The sequence below is a fragment of the Panicum hallii genome, chromosome 1 (assembly GCF_002211085.1).
Source record: "Panicum hallii strain FIL2 chromosome 1, PHallii_v3.1, whole genome shotgun sequence".
Lineage (NCBI taxonomy): Eukaryota > Viridiplantae > Streptophyta > Magnoliopsida > Poales > Poaceae > Panicum > Panicum hallii.
This window is the reverse complement of record NC_038042.1, coordinates 59625365-59646187: the sequence shown is the minus strand read 5'-3', so window position 1 is coordinate 59646187 and position 20823 is coordinate 59625365. Positions and strand designations below refer to the sequence as shown.

The 20823-nt window shown below is 42.5% G+C and overlaps 3 protein-coding genes across 16 annotated transcripts; 1 reads left to right on the top strand and 2 right to left on the bottom strand.

Moving 5' to 3' along the window:
• Positions 1–4358: 4358 nt before the first annotated feature.
• On the bottom strand, positions 4359–9251 carry LOC112879071. Of its 10 annotated transcripts, XR_003225929.1 has the most exons (7): positions 8037–9251; positions 7706–7776; positions 7119–7204; positions 5915–6025; positions 5264–5338; positions 5129–5181; positions 4359–4925 (listed from the first exon to the last, which is right to left on the bottom strand). XR_003225929.1 is itself a non-coding variant. In XM_025943402.1 (6 exons), exons 1-5 carry the CDS (start codon positions 8209–8211, stop codon positions 5293–5295), a joined length of 489 nt encoding a protein of 162 aa, XP_025799187.1. In that variant the 5' UTR covers positions 8212–9251; the 3' UTR covers positions 4359–5181; positions 5264–5292. The 10 variants fall into 10 exon arrangements, 4 of the variants coding, with proteins under 4 accessions (XP_025799187.1, XP_025799189.1, XP_025799186.1 ...); XR_003225928.1 differs by having other exon boundaries at positions 5129–5338; XM_025943402.1 differs by having other exon boundaries at positions 4359–5181.
• A 73-nt stretch (positions 9252–9324) lies between these two features.
• Positions 9325–12757, top strand: LOC112879070 (4-hydroxybenzoate polyprenyltransferase, mitochondrial-like). The gene is made up of 9 exons (XM_025943400.1): positions 9325–9849; positions 10385–10520; positions 10662–10783; positions 11334–11403; positions 11494–11643; positions 11746–11881; positions 11966–12062; positions 12169–12393; positions 12472–12757. Exons 1-8 carry the CDS (start codon positions 9431–9433, stop codon positions 12236–12238), a joined length of 1200 nt encoding a protein of 399 aa, XP_025799185.1. The 5' UTR covers positions 9325–9430; the 3' UTR covers positions 12239–12393; positions 12472–12757.
• A 397-nt stretch (positions 12758–13154) lies between these two features.
• On the bottom strand, positions 13155–20021 carry LOC112879069 (lysine-specific demethylase JMJ25-like). Of its 5 annotated transcripts, XM_025943399.1 has the most exons (17): positions 19622–20021; positions 18923–19081; positions 18263–18445; positions 18045–18175; positions 17649–17748; positions 17410–17542; positions 17273–17336; positions 16406–17192; positions 15912–16047; positions 15715–15839; positions 15217–15454; positions 14672–15129; positions 14511–14583; positions 14323–14408; positions 14094–14213; positions 13923–13993; positions 13155–13797 (listed from the first exon to the last, which is right to left on the bottom strand). In XM_025943399.1, the coding sequence occupies exons 1-17, from the start codon at positions 19922–19924 to the stop codon at positions 13587–13589; spliced, it is 3378 nt and encodes a 1125-aa protein (XP_025799184.1). In that variant the 5' UTR covers positions 19925–20021; the 3' UTR covers positions 13155–13586. The 5 variants fall into 5 exon arrangements, with proteins under 5 accessions (XP_025799184.1, XP_025799179.1, XP_025799181.1 ...); XM_025943394.1 differs by having other exon boundaries at positions 15715–16047; XM_025943396.1 differs by having other exon boundaries at positions 15715–16047; positions 18263–18442.
• Positions 20022–20823: the final 802 nt, after the last annotated feature.

The window sequence follows — 20823 nt, the reverse complement described above, 5'->3', positions numbered from 1 at the left end:
AGCGCCTGCCTGCTCCCACGCGCGCGGCCGTCCTGCGCACTCCGCGCCAAGCCGAGCTGCCCGGCGCCTGCTGCAGCGCTCCGGCCTCTGCGCTGGCGCCGCCCCGCCTCGGGCGCGCCCGCGCCGGAGCCCGCCGTGGCCCGCGCGCCCCTGCGCCTGCGCCTGCCGCCGAGCGCCGGCCCGCTCCTGTGCTGCGCCACTCTGATCTGCACCGCGTGGGGGTGGAGATAGAGAGAGAAAGAGAGAATCGGGTGGGGATAGGATGGAACCAGAGGATAGTGCTGCCAGTGGAAGAAGATAAGGGCGCCAGGGTTAAAAGAACAGAGGAGAAGGGGAAAAGAGATTTCCTAAGGACTTATGCGCGATTTCAGAAAAATGCAGGGGCTCGTTTGTAAAGCAAAATTTCCCATCAATCTAAAACCCGAATAAAGAAATGCCCAAAACGAAAGTTGGAGAGTTTTTCAAACTCTACAACATTGCTTTAGGGCTCAAGTTCAAAAACTCAAAACTTATATTTTTACACGTGAATCTTTGAATAAAAATCGGATTTGAATTGCATTTGTCCTAAAGAATGAAACTTTATAAAATTCAGGACCTAAATGCAAGCATTTATGACACGTCATGATGACGGGATAGACTCGTCATAATGACTGGATAGACATGTCATGATGACTTGTACTTTTTACACTTTAGTCCTAAGTAATTTTGAAAGTTTACTTTTGTAAATCAAATACTTACACAAAAGGACTTATACTTTTATAAAATTACATAAATACCCTTATTTTCACCACTTTACCAAAAAATTTTACACACTTCAACACACATATTTCAAATGACACTTTTGGATAAAAATAATATATATATTTTTTTACAAGGGATAAAATAAGAAAAACATGTTTGCAAAACTACCCTTCACTTATTTTGAAATTACCTTTATCCAAATACATTTCGTAAAAACAACCCTAGGTTTTTCTGTAATTACCAAAAATTCCGAATTTACTTGTACTTTAAATTTCAAAAAGTTTCACACAAACATACACAAGCTTTACACTCACAAACACATACTTCACACTAACAAATATATGTCTAGCATTACAAGTACACGAACTGTCACAATATATATATATTATTGATCCATGGAATGAATTGGAAATGAATTGCTAATAATTAATAGCACAAGAGGATCGATCGAGCAGCTAAGCTGGCACAAAAAAAAAGTTTGCATTGTGTGGGTCCCCCCGGGCGGCCGCACGTGTGCGCCGCGCCGGATCGGAGGTCAATCAAGTTGGATCTATCGCTGGTGTGGTAGTTTCATTTGAGTTCTCACGGCGGCCGGCCAACTTTTCTGGCGGCGCCCTCCCCTTCCCGGCCTGCTCCCCCCCTTCCCCTTCCTGGCGGGCGCGGCGCTGCCGCTATTTATACGGCCGGCGCGGCGCCCCCTCCCCGCCTCCCGAGCAGCACACATCCATCACAATTCTATTCGATCTACCTCTAGCGCTAGCTACCTCATCTCTCCGAGTCCGATCCCTCCCTCCCTCCATAGATCTCTCTCTCTCTCTCTCTCTCTCTCTCTCTCTCTCTCTCTCTCGATGTGCTAGCTAGTGCAAGTGCATTCAAGATCGTGGCCATGTTCTCCACAGGCTTTCTTGAACTGTGAACTCGCCGTGTGTGTGTGTGTGTGTGTTTGTGTTTATGTACATATATAAGGTGCTCCTTAGCTTGTTGATGGTTCAAGAAAGTCCTTGGAAAACATGCCGCTGTCTTTCGTCTCATATATTTCGATCGATCCACACCTGCCATCGCCATGGATCGACATGGAGGATCATATCGGAGGGGCGCGCGGCGGGCCGATCGATCTGCATGCATGTTTGTTTCAGGTACGTAATTAATTAAATCGTACGTCTATAATTTCTTTCTGATAGATATATACAAGATGATTCATATATATATATATATGTATGTAATTGTTATGTTTCTAATGTACAATTTATATCACCTTCTTCGACTCGCTACAGTACAAGTGCAATACATAAGTATCTCTCTTATATGGCCAATAATAATATTTAAATATATTCCACGTACAGCTATATTAGCTTAATATATATATATATATGAAAAATCTATTCTACATGCGCTTGTAGCTACTCCTACATATGCATCTTATGATGTAGGACGTATCTGATCTATAAAAGGTATGTACGAGATGTATGTGATCATACTAAACCATCTGTGATGCTGTAAACTTGTCCATCCAATCCAGCATGGCCGAGAAACCGCTGCATGATGCACATATGTAACAAAAACAATTCAGAAAATAGTACAACTCGATCAAGAAACTCAATTAAGCGAACAAAATTGTCCAACAAGTGTATATATTATATTTATGGGATCTAGCTATATATGTGGATCGGAGTTGTGGGCATGACACAAGTAGTTACTACGGCCCTATATATATTTAATTTGTCTGTTGGTTAACTTGCATGGTGATTAATTATGAATTTATGATCAGTTGTGCATCCTATTATTAGCTATACATATATATATTGTTGACCTAATTAAATTCTTGTTCGTTCAATTTTTTTTTGAAAAAGGAGGAATATATATATATATATCCCCCAGGCCTTGTTCAGTAGGTATGATGACACTCTTTGCTGCTGAAGAAGTATAGTTATTAGTTGGTTAATTATATAGTGAAAGTATGTGTGCTTAATTCTTACTGTGACAATGCAAATTGAAAGTCATTGATGAGTTGTTGAGAGCTGCACTGGCCTGCCCTGCCCTGCACTGCATCGCTGCTGATATGATTTTACTGTTGGAGTGCACGTTGTTGGTGAGTCCAGAAAGATAGATAGATAGCGTGCAGCGCAGTGAGATGGCAGACCAGACACGCATGAACAGCAGCAGCTCCCCTCCATCCAACCCTGGCCTGCTAGCTGCTGCTGCTGCTAGCGGTGTACGACGATCATATCCACGGTCCATCCATCCATGGAGCTCTTTATTTTTCATGGCTGGCTCTGGCCGGCTGGCTGGCTCCCTAGCTCGTGTCCCGTCGATCCATCCATCCTTGTCCTCCTGACCTGTCGCTTCATTCCAACCTGCATCTTGGATCCATTCGTCTGCTTGAACATTTGCTTGCAACCAGCATTACTAGACAATTCTGCAGTTCAATTCAATTTATTTACACAGCAGTAGTAAGTCGATGCCCCCATCCTTGCTGCTCTATAACAAGGTAACAACGTTTCCATGAAAAGGAGCCTACCTTGTCCTTCTCCATCCATCCATCCATCCATCCATTTTTTCCATAAGATAGAGCTGGGCGGAGGAGCATAGCATGCATGATGCTGCTTTGCAGGGGTCGGAGAGCAAGTGACACAACAACTCTCTGTCGTCTGCCGGTCTGGTAGCAATGATCATAGCATGCACACTGCATTGCCCAGCTTCTCCTCTCCTATCTTTTCATGCATGTACAGCCTGCCTGACGCACAGAATTTCTTGCGGCGGCACCAACCCAACCTGCCATGGCTGTGGTTGTGTTTGTGTCTGCTGCAGGATTTTTTTTTTATTGTTCGGGCTATGGTAAGATATGATCCTGATGATGAGCTACTACTACCTCCGCAGGGCATGCTGTAATTGATGTTTACAGTTGCTAATCCAACCACAGTGCTGTTTTCTCATAGTGGCGAGTTTCAAGATTGTTCCTATATAACTTGCTTCGATCATCAGTAATTAGTAACTCTGCATGGATCATATCGAAGGATATGGATGAATAAATAATTGAGGCACGCATAATAATAATAATAATGACGACGACGACGACAACGCACGATGGATAGTGGGTGGCAATTTAGACCCAACATATATAGAGTTTGTCCTAGTATATATGCAATGATGAGTATTATATTGGTGGTTTGCTTGCATTAATTTGGTGTTGACATGACAGCAGCATATATAGTCATGCATGCACTGATTTGCTTTAATTTGTTTGGAGAGCAGTTCCAGTCACTCGCTTTAATTCCTTTCCGGCTGTCGTCCATCCTCAACATCCAGCAGACAGCAGCTAGCTTTACCATTTGGTTTTTAGGTAGGTGACGGGTTGCTCTCATCGATCCCGTTCAATCGATCAGCGCCTGCCTGCCTGCCTGCCGGGATTACTTAATTAATTAGGTTGGTGTTCATGCCAATGCCATGTGTACTCCCGTCTCCAGCCCATTGGTCATAAAATTACCAAATTTTTGTGCAAACACTAATATAATCTTTTTTTTCTTTACAAGGTTCGTACCCGTGCGTTGCTACGGGCAGTTCAAGATTTATAGTGCAATACACAGAGCATTCAGCAAGGTAATAATTGTTTTTAATCTCGGCCCATCATATTGAGATAATTAAACAATGGTATGCTGTCAGAGTATATACATTGGCAACGAACCATATTTTATATTAGATAGGTCTGTGCATGTGTATTGCTGGAGGTGAAATTAGAGCATGGCAATACAATAAAGCATGACCACATATAATAAAACGCAGAAGCTACTAAAATTGAAGAGAAAGCATATTATTAAATCCAAAAGATGTTGCTTGAAGCTCAAACATCAAAGAAGCACCTAAGTGCATATCTGCTTTTTTGGACCCACCATATGTATTAGTCACTTGATCCATGTTTCTATATAAAACTGCAATTCCTTAATTTTATCTACTCAAGAAAACCCTAAAAAGAATCCTAATTAAATTTATTTCTTAACATATTTAGCCCCCACAAAATTTGATCCTCTGTTATTTGCTTGCTGAAAAAAGAACCCATGGTCAACAATAGATTAATAATGTCCAAAAAATTACCCTAAAGAATGATATTTCTCAACTTCTTAGTCATTCAGCATGATAAGAAACAATATATAGCTCCTCCAGTCTTCCTGGGGTACTGTACTAAAAACCTGAAAGACATGGAAAGCATCATACCACAAATCATTAGATTTGTATAAACATTATACAGTTTTCACCCATTATTAGAATCTAATCAGGTGTCACATTAGAATCAAGCCATCATGCATCAATTACCAGGATCACATCACAATCAAGCCATCATCCATCAAATTGTAGAAAGAGCAAAATATATTTAATCAGGCAATGAAATTACCTGGAAGCTTCCATCACCAATATATTGAACCATACTGTATTTGGAATTCTTACCTGCAGCAAGCAGTTCTTGTCAGAACAAGTCATAGAACAATTAAAGGCAACGAATAAAATACATTACCATCAGAATGCTCACCCACTGCCTTCAAATATAGTTTTAAGTTTTTAGAAATTCAACAACCAGAAATCGCCATTTTTAGCAATCCCTGCACTATGATGGATCACCAGTCAACATTTTAGCAAGAAGGTTACGCACAGCTAAATGTGCCGAGGGAAACACTGATGATAAGCTATCTCTTAGGAGCATGATCTACCCAACACAACTTGCCTATAAATATAAGAATAATTTTTTTACTTATGCTCAACAACAAATCAAAGGCATATTGATATTACACAATAAGTTTCAGAATTCAGAGAATGCTCACATGAAGCTCCAGGTAAAGGCATTAGAAAGGGAGAAAACATATATTGCTCATCAAAGAAAACCAAATGATGAAAAGCTATGAAGTAATAAACACTAATACTCTGTAATGTTTTCGATCAGGAAAGGTAGAGTGTTTCAGTTAGATGGTTAATAAGCTCCTAGGATGTAGTTCTTATGTTTGTATAAGGGGAGTTGTTTAGAGTTTGCATTGTCGACTGAGCTATTTAGGCATGTCACCAAATATATAATAATTAACAAGCATATGCTAAGTCAACATTTTCTGGATGTCAGAGTTTGCATTTCTATCGATCTTTTGAGAATATGCACGCAAACATATACAATTAGATGTTGCTGGTGGCTCACAGCTCAACAATGACGGTGGTGCTCAGTGGAGAAGGAAAAACATGGCATAAAAACATGTATAAACCCCATGGATCCCCTGTTGGCTGAAGGGTGTCTGAATGTTCTGGTTCTCTGCCACCAACATATCAATCAGAGGATATAAAAACACAAACCAACAAATAAGATGGATGCAAAATTGTAGAAGATTATTATATCAGCGCAAGCACATGTTGTCACCCATGATTAGACTAAACATACAAATCCACAACTAACTATTGTATACTCCCTCCGTCCTAAAAAGAGTGCAATTCTAGTTTTTTCAGACATATTAGTGGTGGCGTGAAAAGACACACATACCCTTATTTGTTTGCCATATGCGGTTAGTTTTAGCATGCAAATCAAATCTGACCATTTAATTAGGTAGGTAGTTAAGATCCAATCTCTAGAATTGCACTCTTTGTGAGATTTTTTTTCAAACGTGGGATTGCACTTTTCATGGGACGGAGGGAGTAACTAGCAAGGATATTAATGAAGATTGAGAATTTAACAAATGATAGATTATCATCAATTAAAACTAGAAAATTTAAAATTTCTCAAATATCACCGCCAATCGCTCTTGATGTTAAAAAGAGTATTGACTATTGAGTACTAATTTCCCAGATATCTCTACTCAGTCACAATATCAGGAAATTAGCTTTAGCTTGTTGGTATGCTGTAATATTAATATACCCTGCTCCACATAATGAGAAAAATAGGGCATCATTGAATCAACATCAGAATTAGAAGGCGGATATAATATGATTGCATCCTGTGAAACTGCTCAAATCGCAGACACTAACCTGTACAAATTCTCTGATGCTAACATGTAGATTTAACAGTGAGCAATTGTCGACCTATTTAACTTCTCATATTATTTTAGAAATCAAAATAAATGTATTCATCATACTAATTCTCTTTCATTAGCTAGAACTTTGCATATATGTAGGGAGCACACTGTGAAGGATATGATCCGAGAGATCTAATATATTGCGAGCTAAATCTGAATGAGTCGATGACAAATTCTCCTCCCAACGGAAACGTCATTCAATTTCATTGAAGGAAACAGCAAAAAAAATGCTACTAAATCAGGCTCAAGCACACCATCTAAGATTATTGGTAGGCACGAAATGGTCAAAGCTCAACATTCTGGATGGAAATCTAGGCCAACAAGTTAAAAATATCTCACCGAGAAAGTCTCTGACCACACCTATGCAATGCATTTGGAACAGTGAAAGCCTCTTTGTTGTTTCCTTGCTGGCCTTTGCTCTGGACCTGGATGAGCAAACAAACAACATGAACTTTTAGACAACATTCGATTTCACTGAAAAGTGCACAGCTCTTCCTGGCAGCAGAAAAAAGAAAATTAGGGAGGTACGACAACAATGGAAAGGGTGAAGCAATATGATTCTCCAGAGCAACAAAATGCAAGCAATTCAAGTTTATAATTCCCATAATTCTAAGTTATCCAGTATATCTCGCTGTGGACAAATATTGTCCTACTGCCCATAGGCCATTATCGATCCTAATGATTTTCAAATATGTTTCATGCATATAGGAAAAGCAAACCTGTTTTCCCATATAATGCCCAATTTATTTAAAAGGGCTCTTGAAGATTAAATCTAAATAAGGTCAATTCAGAGAAGTCAGGTATAGACAACACATCCCACCGCAAATGATAAATCCTCTCTCAGAAGGATTTCCTCAAATAGGTTGTTGCCCATGACGTATCACACATGTATACAAAACCACACCAATCAGAGTAGGGGAATCCACCTCTCGAGGACCATAGGCAGCATCAATTACCCTGGTGTTTCCCATCTCGAACAAACAAGAGAAGTGCATGACTGCAAGAGCATCCATGGAAGTTAGGGCGAACAACATGCGGTGGTATTCACAGGTAAAATTTCTTCAATCACAAAAGGTGCTGCTAATCAGAATCCAATTTCTTCATTTACAGAGATGAATCTAATATGTAAACCTATCATCAATACCCAACTTAACGGATACAAATTTTGACACTGTGAAGATCAATTGAGCGAGGAACCGCACCTTGACCTTGGGGATGGTGTCAAGCTCCTCCTAAAGGAGGCAGTGGATGGCCTACCTGTGACTCCAGCGGCGGCGTCCAATGGCAAGACAGCGCCGCTGCCCCTCTGCTTCTCCACATTGCGCCCAGGCGAAGCCCTCCAATGTGACGGCCTCGATGATATCCCTTTCCACGCCGAGTCCGGAGAAGCCTCCAATGTGCCACTGTCCACCAAATCCCTAAATCTCTCCATGCTGCTAGCATTGCCCGCCTCGTTTTACTACTCTCCATAGACGCATGATAGTATTGACCAATAATCTATATGGAAACATTTACAGAAGAAATCTGATACTTGATGGGCACGGGAAAAAGCAATACTGCATCTTCACCGAACTCATCAAAAAGAACATCTACACACGGGCGAAGTCTTCAACACCGACAGGCAAGAATCAAGTGGGGGAAACAAAGGAAAAGAAGAGATCTTTTCCCCTTGGCGGCCTGGTGCGCTCGAATCGCCCAGGACAGAAGCAGCCGACACATGTGGATATGATTACTTCACATAAACATCACATCAAGATCACCACGAATGCAACAAAATGGCCTATATAAATTCATTCATCGAATTATTTCTGGTTTAGCCTCCAAATGCTAGTAAATCAGGCGGCTACTTTTATGGTATCCAAACGGTATTGGCCATTAGGCATGTGCATATTTAGGCATTGTAGAGAGAAAAATCAGGCATTGTAGAGAGAAAAGGAACTGATGGAGACATGGACGGAAGATAAAGAAAACAGGCAACACCGTTACTGTAACACGAAGTCCAGTGATGTGCATGGTAATCAAGGCATGAGTCATTACATTTTTCTATCACCGGATTACCCTGGACATGTGTTACTGCCTTGTTTTTTATTAGTGCGATCTGCCTCATTGGTGCCTATATCGGAGGGTTAGGGCAGAGGACTTGTGTGTCTAACGACGATGGAATCCAGTAAAAAAAATTTCTACCTGTGTCCTGTGCAGGAATATTTTCTCTGTTTGAGGACACTGCTTTCGTCCTCATGTAAGCAGCCCGGCGCTTCTTATTCTTCTCTTTCCGTCGCTCATCGGTCATGGCAGCTGATCGGGCTCTATCCCTTTGTCTCTTGACCTCTGTTGAATTTGAATTTGAATTTAAATTTCTTTTATTGTAGAGATAGAGATAGAGATTTTTCTTCGATTTTCTAATCTCAATAGCACCAGGCACGCAGTTGTCCTGCGTGTTCTCGAGAAAAAGAAAAGAAAAGAAAAGTGAGGCTGGATCGGATATTCGGATCAAAAGCAGGCGGCAGAGCAGAGGCCCGGATGGATATGATCCGTTAGAGCCCCCCAGGCCCGTGGGCCGGATCCTCTCTGGCCTTTGCCTCTCCCTCGCGCCCGGTCGACGCCGCCGCCGCCGCCGCCGCTCCCCTTTGCCACCGGAGCACACACCACCCATGGCGCCGCCCGCTCTTTTCCGCGCCGCCGCAGCCGAGCTTCGCCGCCGCGCCCCTCTCCCCCTCCCGGCGCTCTCATCTCTCCTCTCCTCGCCGTCGCCCCAGAGCCCACCCTCCAGCTGCCCCGATCCTAGCCCTCCCGCCCACCGCCGCCACCTCATAACCCTCTGCCGGTGCCCGCGCCCAGCATCAGCATCCGCCTTCTCCCCCGACTCGCTTTACGACAGGATTCTGCTACCGAGCCACTTCCCGCCCGCCTCACCGCTCTCCACCTCATCATCATCCTCTTCCGAACCCGCGGACAAGCCACCGCTCACGTGGGTGGACAACTGGATCCCGGAGGCCGCGCGGCCGTACGCCATGCTCGCACGCCTCGACAAGCCCATCGGGACCTGGCTCCTCGCGTGGCCCTGCATGTGGTAGCTACCTTCTCTCCTCGCGTGGCCCTGCTAGCTGCTTCTCGCTAATGCCATTGTCATGCCGTTCATCTGCATCCTTATCTGTTTTCTCAGTCAGTAGTAGGACTGCTTCTTCAGTTAGTCCATGCGTCCAACTAACTCAAACCGGTTTGCTCTCACATTACTAGATAGTGTTTCAATTCAGGTGCTCAGGATTTCCTGCACTTTGAGGTGGTTAGTCATCCAATCTAACAAGTTTAGAAAAACTACAGCACATGGACACTGCTTCTTCTGGACTTCTGGATACAAGGGCAACTCGAAATCATACATTGCCACCGTACAGACTAAAGTATAGTCCTTAGCTAACACAATGTAGTCAGCAATTAGTACACATTTTATCTAAATGATCTTGTGGCCTGTGAGCAGGATGGTTTTTTTTCTAAAAAAAATAATCTGCTGTGCATGTGTTGCTTTCTTGTACATTATTAAACCCATAGCATGTATAGTATGTTCTATCTTCTGTGTTGAAAGAGAGACTCAGACCTTTGCCTCGCAGGTCGATCACCATAGCAGCAATACCAGGGCAGTTGCCTGACTTCAAGATGCTGGCACTCTTCGGATGTGGAGCCATCCTCCTCAGGGGGGCTGGTTGCACAGTGAATGATCTTCTTGACCGCGACATTGACAACAAGGTGATTCTGTTTCTTTCTTTTTTCTGTGTGCGTATGATCCCTTGTACTTTTCACTGAAATAAGCATAAGCACAGAGTTAAATGATCCATGATTTTCTTCTGGATGCTGCATTCCTTTATCTGATGACATATTTCTCCACAGGTTGAGCGCACCAAAAGCAGGCCTTTTGCATCTGGTGTTCTTACTCCTTCACAAGGAGTAGGCTTCCTTGGATTTCAGCTTCTGCTGGGACTGGGCATTCTTCTCCAGTTGAATAACTATAGGTATTTATGTGAACTCCATGCTCCTTTGGCTATTATATTTTTACAGTATTAGATGTGTTTAGCCTAGACTGATGTAGTTTGACAGTATTAGATGCGTTTAGCCTATCCGTGCTCCTGCAAACACTTATCAGTGATTGTCGACAGCAGAACATTATGAGCAAATGCTGGATCATTTAGGAACTGTTTATTTATTTCAACTCTTCTTTTCTCGAGGATAAGCAAGATACCCTGCAACTCAACTAGTCAACTTACTATCCTTGCTGTTTGTATCTTGTCTGTTTGATAAACTCACTATGCCTGAGGCTATGGCCAAGATGATCCTGTAACTGCAGCATTAATCAACGTGTTCTGGGTTTGTATCCAAAGGTTATGGTACATACAGTACAGTTGCATTTTCTTGATTGATATCCAGGAAAATTGTCTGCCATCCTGCCTGTTATATACTTGCCAATACAGAAAAGAATATATAGAAGCATAATATGTGTCTGTTGATGCTTGCACTACAAGCACAGCTTATTACAGTAATTTTATGTCATTTTTCTGTATGTAGCCGTATTCTGGGGGCATCTTCACTTCTTCTGGTCTTCTCATATCCCCTGATGAAGAGATTCACATTTTGGGTGTGTATTGTACATATGGAGGTTGAGAATACAATATTCCTGCTTACAGAGTGTAATAGCTATGTTTTTTTTTCAATTCATTAATAACAGCCTCAGGCTTATCTTGGCCTGACATTCAACTGGGGAGCTTTATTAGGATGGGCTGCTATTAAGGAAAGCTTAGACCCTGCAGTCGTCCTTCCATTGTATACAGCTGGTATATGCTGGACACTGGTATATGATACCATATATGCACATCAGGTGTTTCCCTATTCACATCCTTTCATATTTATCCTTGATGAAGTGTCTGTTTTAGGTTGATGTGATGTCTTATACGCATATACCTATCTATTTACATCTCAGGACAAAGAAGACGACCTCAAAGTAGGAGTTAAGTCCACAGCATTAAGATTTGGAGATTTGACCAAGTACTGGATTAGTGGTTTTGGTGCCGCATGCATTGGCAGCTTAGCACTCAGCGGCTACAATGCTGACCTTGGTTGGTGTATACTGTAATGCCTTAGTGAATAGTAATATTATGTTTACTTAATATTGACTGCAGACCTCAAATCGTTTTGGGCAGGATGGCCCTACTATACTTTTCTGTGCGCTGCAGCCGCGCAGTTATCATGGCAGATTTCAACTGTGGAACTTTCTAACCGCTCTGATTGCAACAGGAAGTATGTTTTCCTTTCTTCCAGTATCCAGTCATCATTGGATTTAACACAATAATGTGCTTGTTGCAATCCTATGAGAGTTTGAATTCATTGAATCGATTCTGTGCAGGTTTGTGTCCAATAAGTGGTTTGGAGCTTTGGTATTTAGTGGGATTTTATTTGGGCGTCTTGTATCATGATGAATTTATCAGGCATGCTGTGTATCCTTTTTTGTATCATATATTGATGGGTTCAATGTGAAAATCAAAACAATTTTTTGATTGAGTGCGGGAAGAAAATACCAAGCCCTTCACTATGTGGACTAGCAATTGCAGCTTGGTGCGGAATGGACTTTGTAAGCTCCATCTTCACATGGCTTGTGCTTACATCCTTGCTAAATTGCTATTTGACATAACCTTTGCTTCTGAAGCAGGCTATTCTCCGAGCACGTCATTGTGGTGCTCTCCACCTCCTGCAAACAGTTACAAGACAAGGGGCAGGAAACTACTTTGATGTACAATACATTTTTTTTTGTATCCTTATGTTCTGTTATATGTGAAAAGATCAGTTAGAGTGGCCTTTTATCTTTTTTGGATTGTTTAGCGCCTCTAGAATCTAGGTGGAAACAGCTGTGCAAAAGAATTTTTGTATGAAGCCAGAAACACGGTTCAGTTGCTTACGCACTTATGTTTTGGAGAAAATCGGGTGCTTGTCAGGTATTGTCAATTGATCCTATCTTAAATGGCGTGGCTGGTTTCAGTGTTTGTGTGGCATGACATCTTCATTTGTTGCTGTGTTAGTTTGGTAGATGAAGTTGGTAGCGAGGACTTGCGCTCCTGATTACGACCAGTGCTGCAGCACTGGGACACTGGAACATTGGAACGTGATCCTTGAGCTGCAACAGCATCTCATCCTAGGATAATAATCAGGATGTTGTACCGGACCCACCAGCACTGGTGCATTTCCTCATTGCTTGTGCTTTCTGACCACAAGTCCGGTATTATATACTGAGATGGAGGTCGCTGTCCGAGCAGTGTGGTATTATGCTACACCGCCTGCTTAGACCTCTTGCTAACCCTGGCTGAGCTCCGCAGAGAGAGGCCTTTGGGCTGTGAGTGAACTGGTTATGTCGGCCCAGCAGCCCCTTTCCCACAGAAAACTGGCAGCGTGCATGCTAGAGTCTAAAGGTCCGTCACAGGCAGCACCACCATCGCATTGCACTAACCTCCAGACAGCCACAGCTATATACTACTCAAGTCCATCAATTGCTTTGCTACTGCCAGCTGCTTGCTACATCTACAGGAGATGGTCAGTCTACTTAACCAATGACTCTCCATCGATCGGTGTCAACCGGCCGGCCATCACCATACTTCAACAAAATTCAGACACCATAATGGCGTCTGCGGTGACTAATCAGCCGGCCGAACAAAACCCAGACACCCCTAATGGCGTCTGCGGTGACTGGTGCATGACCTCATCACTACTCTGCCTACAACCTCTGCTCCTTCCAAAATGAATCATCATCATCCCCAGTCCAAACATAACGAATCACTGTCCACGCTTGCGGGAGCCTGCTGGGCGACCGCGCTGCTTAGGTTTATTATTCTCAACAGCAACTTCTTCGCTCCGCTTGCTGCTGTCTTCTTCGCTCTTTGGATCGTCTCCTCCTCGGCGACCACCCTGCCTTTTCGGTGGCGGCGGCTTCTCATCTACAGATGATTTAGCTACAATGCTGGGGTCACCAGCCCCTCTCTCCAACCTGCCAAATAAGTCACAGCGTAATAAGTCACCTGGGATCTACTCACAAGGGCGTTAAAACTGTTTACTTTTATTCAGCTATAAAACTTTTACGGCACAAAAATATGACTGCCCAGTGTTCCTTACCCTTCTTCTGAGGAACAAGAATCCAAAAAGTTTACTACTTCGTTCAGAGCATGAAGAGCCATCTTCTTGATCTGAAGACACCATGTTCCACTCCAGGTTAGTCATCACATCAGATACTACTACACACCATACCGCAAACCAGATCACTGGCAATACACAATTAATGCTAACCTCTAGTTTATCTTCATTAGCTCTGTGGGAAGAAGGAAGTCGTCTAAACTCCCCAGTCAACTTGATACACTCGCCAACGTTTTCAGGGGAAACAAAGTCCAGCGCAACTTTGATGCAGGACTGCACAGATGGACATGGTTTCATCAGTCGGAACCATGATATTTGATCCCACACCAAAACGAGAGGAAAAATTGAGCTGGATTGTCAGGATGGTAAAGATCTGCCACACCTTCAAATTTCTCACTTGATGAGGACATCCAGCGGGAATGAAAACTGCTTCGCCAAGCCTCTGCTCAAATGTCCAGGGTTCAATACCTAAAGCAGGGAAGCCAACAGACGAGAAGAGGGGTATGTCATTTTCAGATACACAGCATTCAAGAGATCTCAAGGCACAGGGGGGTGGCATTTTTTTCTAACCATATTCTTCCTTGAGCTTTCTCTTATGCTCTGCAGTTAAGTAGAAACTCTGGTCGTGAATCGGGTGAATAACCTGTTCATTTAACATGAACAGTGATTGTTGGTCAGCATAGAAAAGTAAGAAGGAAATAGTTCTTTAATGACTGCAACAAGAATATGACCTGCTTCACTGGATTGCAGTAAATATGCCGGAATTCTGAGGAATGTTTCCTAAGATAATCTTGTAATTTCTCGGAATCCTCTCTACGAAAGATATCCCATAAAGCACCACCTGTGTTCTGCTGCTCTGAGCCTTCCCCCGCAGCAGGCTTTTCCTGAATGTTTTTGGAAATTTGTGTTGCATCAGTGCCATTGCAATCAACCTTTTTAGGTTTCTCTTCTGGAGATCTGGTGCCAACTTCCTTGAGAGTTCCACCTCTAGATCTCTTTCCATGCTGTCCCATGTCAATACCATCTGAAATGCAATGAGATCCATTATGCATCTTATGAGATGCATTGACCTCATTACTTTGAGCTGGGCACTGCCCTAGTTCACTTCGCGAAACAGATTCATGAGATGACTCTTTATCATTCGTATCATTTTCAGAATCATCAGGTGGTAAAGCATTGATGTCCAAACCTGCATGAGGCATGCAAGAAATGCCACAAGGCTTTAAAACAAACAGAATAACCCAATCATTACCAAAAGTAAATTTGCATTACAAACCATTAAAACTGGATTTATTGGCATGGTTGTCTTCCCTACTATATGAGGTATTTGGTGCTTCATCAACAACTTTATCCCTCTTTTCAATTGGAGATTGTGATAACCTGATATCAGTGCTGGATTCTAGACCCCCATATAATTCCTGAAGATCTTGCGCCCACATGTCTTGTTGGATTTTTTCAATTTGGCAAAAACTAGTCTGACAAGTCACTTCAGCTGTGTGTGTTAAGATATTTACCTGGTTAAATCACACAACTTCCACAATCAATATTGACCTTGTTAGCTAGCAAGATCCAATAAACTGATAGATAAGAAATAAAAACCATTAAAGGGTCAACAAATGAGCTAGGTACCCAGCAATGGAAAACATCTGCTGGGAGAGCAAGATATAGTAAGTGGACAGTACCCAGGGACCTTGCTGAAGTCAATTTTGCTCAGCACTAAAACCTCATGTAGAACAAAACGAGAAGAACATAATCAATAATAAACATAACATACCGCATCAGACATGTCACAGTGAAGCTTGGTCACAGAATCACCCCTGCCTAGCTCTTTGTGGAACCCATAAGCAATGTAAGTTTTGGGTCCAAGATCTGGCTTCAAGACACCAGTAGGAAGCTTAACTGCAAGATTTAGCGGACCATATCGTGGATCAGTATACTCAGGAAACGGTAATGCGCTAATAAATTCAGCACCATGGCGAGGCAATCGCTGGTCAAAGGAACTAGAAGGAGGCCAGTCTTTTAGCTTAAGCATCTCAGGCCAGTGAGTCCTAGTATGAGCTCTGCCAGTTGTATATCCCGAAAAGAACATATGTATATTAATTTCCACCTGCAACATGTATGCATAGTAAGCACCTGCATATAAAGCTACAAAAGAAGGAAACAAGGCCTATGTGAATTCAAGCAGAGACTCATAAATATCCCTATTTAAAATGAGAGCTTCAATTTAAGCAATGAAGTTTGCAAATACTACTATAATACATGTTCTGTTCTTCTGGACAGAAACCCACGCACACACCTTTAGATAGAATGATCATTACTCAGTACCGTCTTAATTTTTTCTTTCAAAATTTGAAACTATTATATCCAAGCCAGATAAATATGACCAGCATGATATTAGAAAAATGAACATATCGCCCAAAAAAGGTTTCCTTAACTTAACATATTCAGGAATAGAGTTACCACACCTCACACCAATCAAGGCAATCTAATGCGACAACAGCAAATTGCTCATCTTCTGCTTTGCCTTTGGTTCTTTCCCGCAATGCCCGCCACATTACCATTGGTTCCCAACTCAGACCAGAAGTTAACTGAAGGACATCAGATACAACAACTGGCTCTCCCTTTGCCCAATGCATCTGAAAGTGCACTAGATCATCATCCTGGATATCAGTAGCAACCGGACAATATAGGAAATTATCACTTGAGTCCTTCCTGTTAGCAGCCTCTCGTACTGACTTGCAGTCAGTTCTTATCTTGCCTGAATTATCAAAGCAAGGGCACCGATCACTTCTTCTGACAATTGCTTTAGCAAACATTTCACTTCTGAGAACTTTGTCAGCTCTATCTTCTAGCTCAGCAAGCATCTTCTCTGGAAACAAACACTTGAGGTCCATTAGTGTACCGCCACATCCTCCTATTTCCTTTGGTGGACAAGGTATGCTACCATCAATCTTTGCTTTCCATAGGTGCAGATGGTTATTGGGCTTCTCAACAGCAGCCATGCCATTGTGAGGCTCGCCATTCGGGGGGTTCTTATGCCTCCTCGAAGAGACGCTTTTATTAGCATCCTCTGACTGAAGAATCTCGCCAAAAGCATAACTCCTACCTCTATTTTCATATCGCGGAGTCTCGACCTCTTCTCCTCCTGGGATCTCACCTTTGCGAAGCTCCTTGCAGCAGTTAAGGCAAAGATCATAGAGACAATGCTTGCAACTTCTATGAAAATCGACTATAGAAGTTCTACACTTATTGCTGCGGTAGAGCAAAGGACATATTAGATGGCAGCCATTAGATTTATCGCGCAAAGTAAATAAACAGGGAAATAGACCAACCAATAGACACGGTCATCTAGGTCGCACTCAGCTTGTTCCACCTTGATTTCATTCACTGAAACTCCTGCCCACAAAACCAGATGAGCATTTAGGCAACAACAACTATCAGTCTGTCCCATAAAACCACAGTACCATACCTTGTGTTTGAGCCTCTACTTCCTTCTCCTCCATCTGCTCCTGTCGCAATTCTCTCATCCAAGGAAGCAGCAAGCTTACAATATGATATGCATAACGAATTTGATTTTCTTGAGAAATCTCCTTTTTGGGAGGCTAGTCACATGGAACGGGATAAATCATTAACAACGGAAGACAATTTTAATCCATAGCAGAAGAAATGCAAATATTTTAATTTGGCAATGAGATGCTAAGTGTGTACCTCTTCAACTCCCCTCATCCGTAGGCATGCCTTGCAATTACAGTTCTTGCGACAATATGGGCATTTCGCAGCAAATTCATCTTCTGGCAAATTAGGATACCTATTTGCAAGAACAGTTTTGAGTCACTGAATGTTGTGCAACACACAAGATGAAACAAAATGGCATGTCATTTATCAATAGCTGGTGAAACCAATGTATTAGAAACAAAGTGCTTCCAGTCAAATGTAGCATGTTAGACTAAAGCAGGTCAGTAAAGCACAAAAAACTTAATGCCCATAGAAAACATCGGTCAATTATGACATTGTGTGCAAGTTATATATGTAACTGTCATATCACAAGAAAAAAAGTATATGTGAGCAATCCAATCAGTAGGAAACAAGGTTGAGATGACACACCATAGTTCTATGCATGGCACACAGAATCTCTTTTTCTTGCATGACTGACACCAGACCACCCTTCCTTTGTCTTTCCTCTGGCATTGGTGGCACATGAGGGCATTTTCCCCCGTCAAAATCGTCCTCCCTACCTAGATAATTTAAACAGATTTGCATTCGTAAAAATGGTTGTGAAACCAGTCGACAAACAACTTAACATCAGGAAACGAGTAGCTCACCACAACATTTGCATCGTATTTTTTATCCTTGGCAGACAGGAGCTTCTTTTCCTCTTTATCCATGTTTTTCAACTTTTTTGTGATAAACTCTTTCCCAATATCTCTTCTTTTCCGCTTCTTTACGATCTGCGAAAACTCACCAGTCTTTGACTCCTTGCCCCTTGCTGCCTCAGCATCACTCTGCTAAGTAAAACAAATGGTAAGCTTGATGACATTCAAATATGTAAGAGAAGGTCAGACTGAATTTGCTGACATCCTAATACACGTGACAAGCACTAGCATCCCTAAAGATTAGATAATAAACTGCACATCTTTCAGGGTCGCTAGGTCATACCAGAGTTCTCTTAAATGTCTGCAGGCACAATGATTGATAAGTATAATAGGTGCACATAGCACATTCCAACCTTTCAGGACTTACCGATGCACACTGCACATTCCAACTTTTTCAGGACAAAGTTCACCATTTTGTGGGTAGGAAACTTTAAGGTTTCATCTTGTAGCTAGGTACATAATTTATGAGTTAAAAACAATAAATTATAGTAGAAACTTAAAGGTTAATTAACTGTTGCAGAGGACAAAGGGGGAGTTGCATCAAAAAGGAAGGTTTTCCTTCCTTTATTCGTGGCTAAAAACTATTGCTGAGTATGTTATGTATTATACCCCATTAGTTTCACAGTTGCTTTTGCCATTCGAGAACTGGGCCGTACTGTCCAGTTCGCCTGCTTTTGTCTTTCTTGGTCTTCCTCTCTTCTTCCCAGAATCATTGCTTTTAGGCCTCTCGTGGCTGACTTGATCATTCACAGTTTCCTCATCATCCTGCTGGCAAAATTGCAATTAGTCAATTCAAGTTCAGCCCCAGAAAGAACCAATCCAACAAAAATGTGTGTGGGGTGGAGGGTAATTTTCAGAGAATGTGGCCCAAAATGGGGCTAAAAGATGCATATATCTGTAGTAAATCGAGGCTTCTGGTAAATAATCCGCGAAATGGCAATGGGGAAGGACAACAGTATGTCGAAAACTTAAGCTGCTTCTTCCGTCATACATCAGGAACACAGAAAACAAAAATAGAAATACCGCAAGTGATTGACTGACCGCCCAAGAAACTGCGTCGTTCCTTATCGGCATAATAATCAAATCGCACAGGATGATAGTGTGATGCTTGTGTTTACCCCTTGAAGTTCGTCGTGCGATCAATAGAGATGGACGAACTAGATCGCAAAACAAATGAGCATACCCGCAAGAGAAGGCACTGGTCCGATACATAAAAGAGACGGAAATGGAGTGGGAGAATCGCTCAAAGCGATGCAACCCGAAAGAAGCCGCTATTAGTATGAAACAAGGGGAAGAGAATCTGCACACCTCGGTATCGGTGTCCCGCTCGTAGAATGCGTTGGCCGCCGGCCTTCTCTCCCTGAGCACCCTAGGACCCGCCGCCACCCCGCGCCCTAGATCCCCGGGGCTTAACGCCCGCGACGCCAAGGCCCGGTCGCCGGTGCAGCGGCGCCCATTGGTCCGCGGTTTCGGCTTGGGCGTCTTCTTCTTCTTATTGAAGCTACCTTTGGGCCTCCCCCTCTTCCGCTTTGTCTCCTCGCCGCCTCCGGCCGCGGGAACCTCTCCCGTAGCCCCCGCGTCAACATCGATCCCCTCCGTATCCTCCGCCATGGATTGGCCGGCGGAAGGAAGGAGGCGCCGTCGGTGCAGTGAAATCCCCAACTCACAGCAATGACCGCCGGCGTTTTTAGTCGCTGCGTCGTGGAGATTTTTCCGTTTTGCCTCCACAGCTTTTGAGGATCTTTCTGGAAAATGACCTGCCTTTTGAGTTTTTACAGAAATGACCTGACTTCTGTTAATAAAGTTTTTGATTCCATCTTAATACATGGTAACCGAGTGCACGTCTAGTTGATCCCAATGCGTGGAGATAAATACGAGATTACAACGAAGGTCGAGAGAGAGTATGTTTTCATCTTGCCAAACATCACGGGATATACAATTTCTTCTAGGTTTTTTGAGCTGCTAGATGATTGAGTAACTTTTGGCGGGAAACGCTGTTTTCAAACTTGGCGTAATTGTGTGCGGTGACACGTGTCATATATTGAAAAGAGATATTTTGTATCTTCATGGGACAAGTTAGCAAGGAACGCTTTGCTTGCATAGTGTAGGAGAGTTCCTTTTTAAAGAACCCTTGAAATTTATTCCTTAAAATTTAAAAGAGATAAAAAAAAGCTGGATTAGATCATTTTCTATCATGCCTTTTATAATACATGCAATCGTGTGCAAAAGGCTATTGCTGTGGTGCCTAACATGGTAGAACAACCGCAGGGTATTAAAATGTTGTTACTTTATGTTTTTGAGTAATTTCACGAGGAGAGGTCCAATCAAGATGTAAAAAAAAAGGTTGGACTAAGCATGCAATGCTTGAGGTGCTCTTTTTATCTTATCTATTAGTAGACTGCAATTTGTTAGATTTTCTGACGTTTGCAGCTGAATTTAATAAAAACATACTTGATCACTACCATATGCCACCCTTGATAGCCAGAACATAGACCGGACACACTAAAATC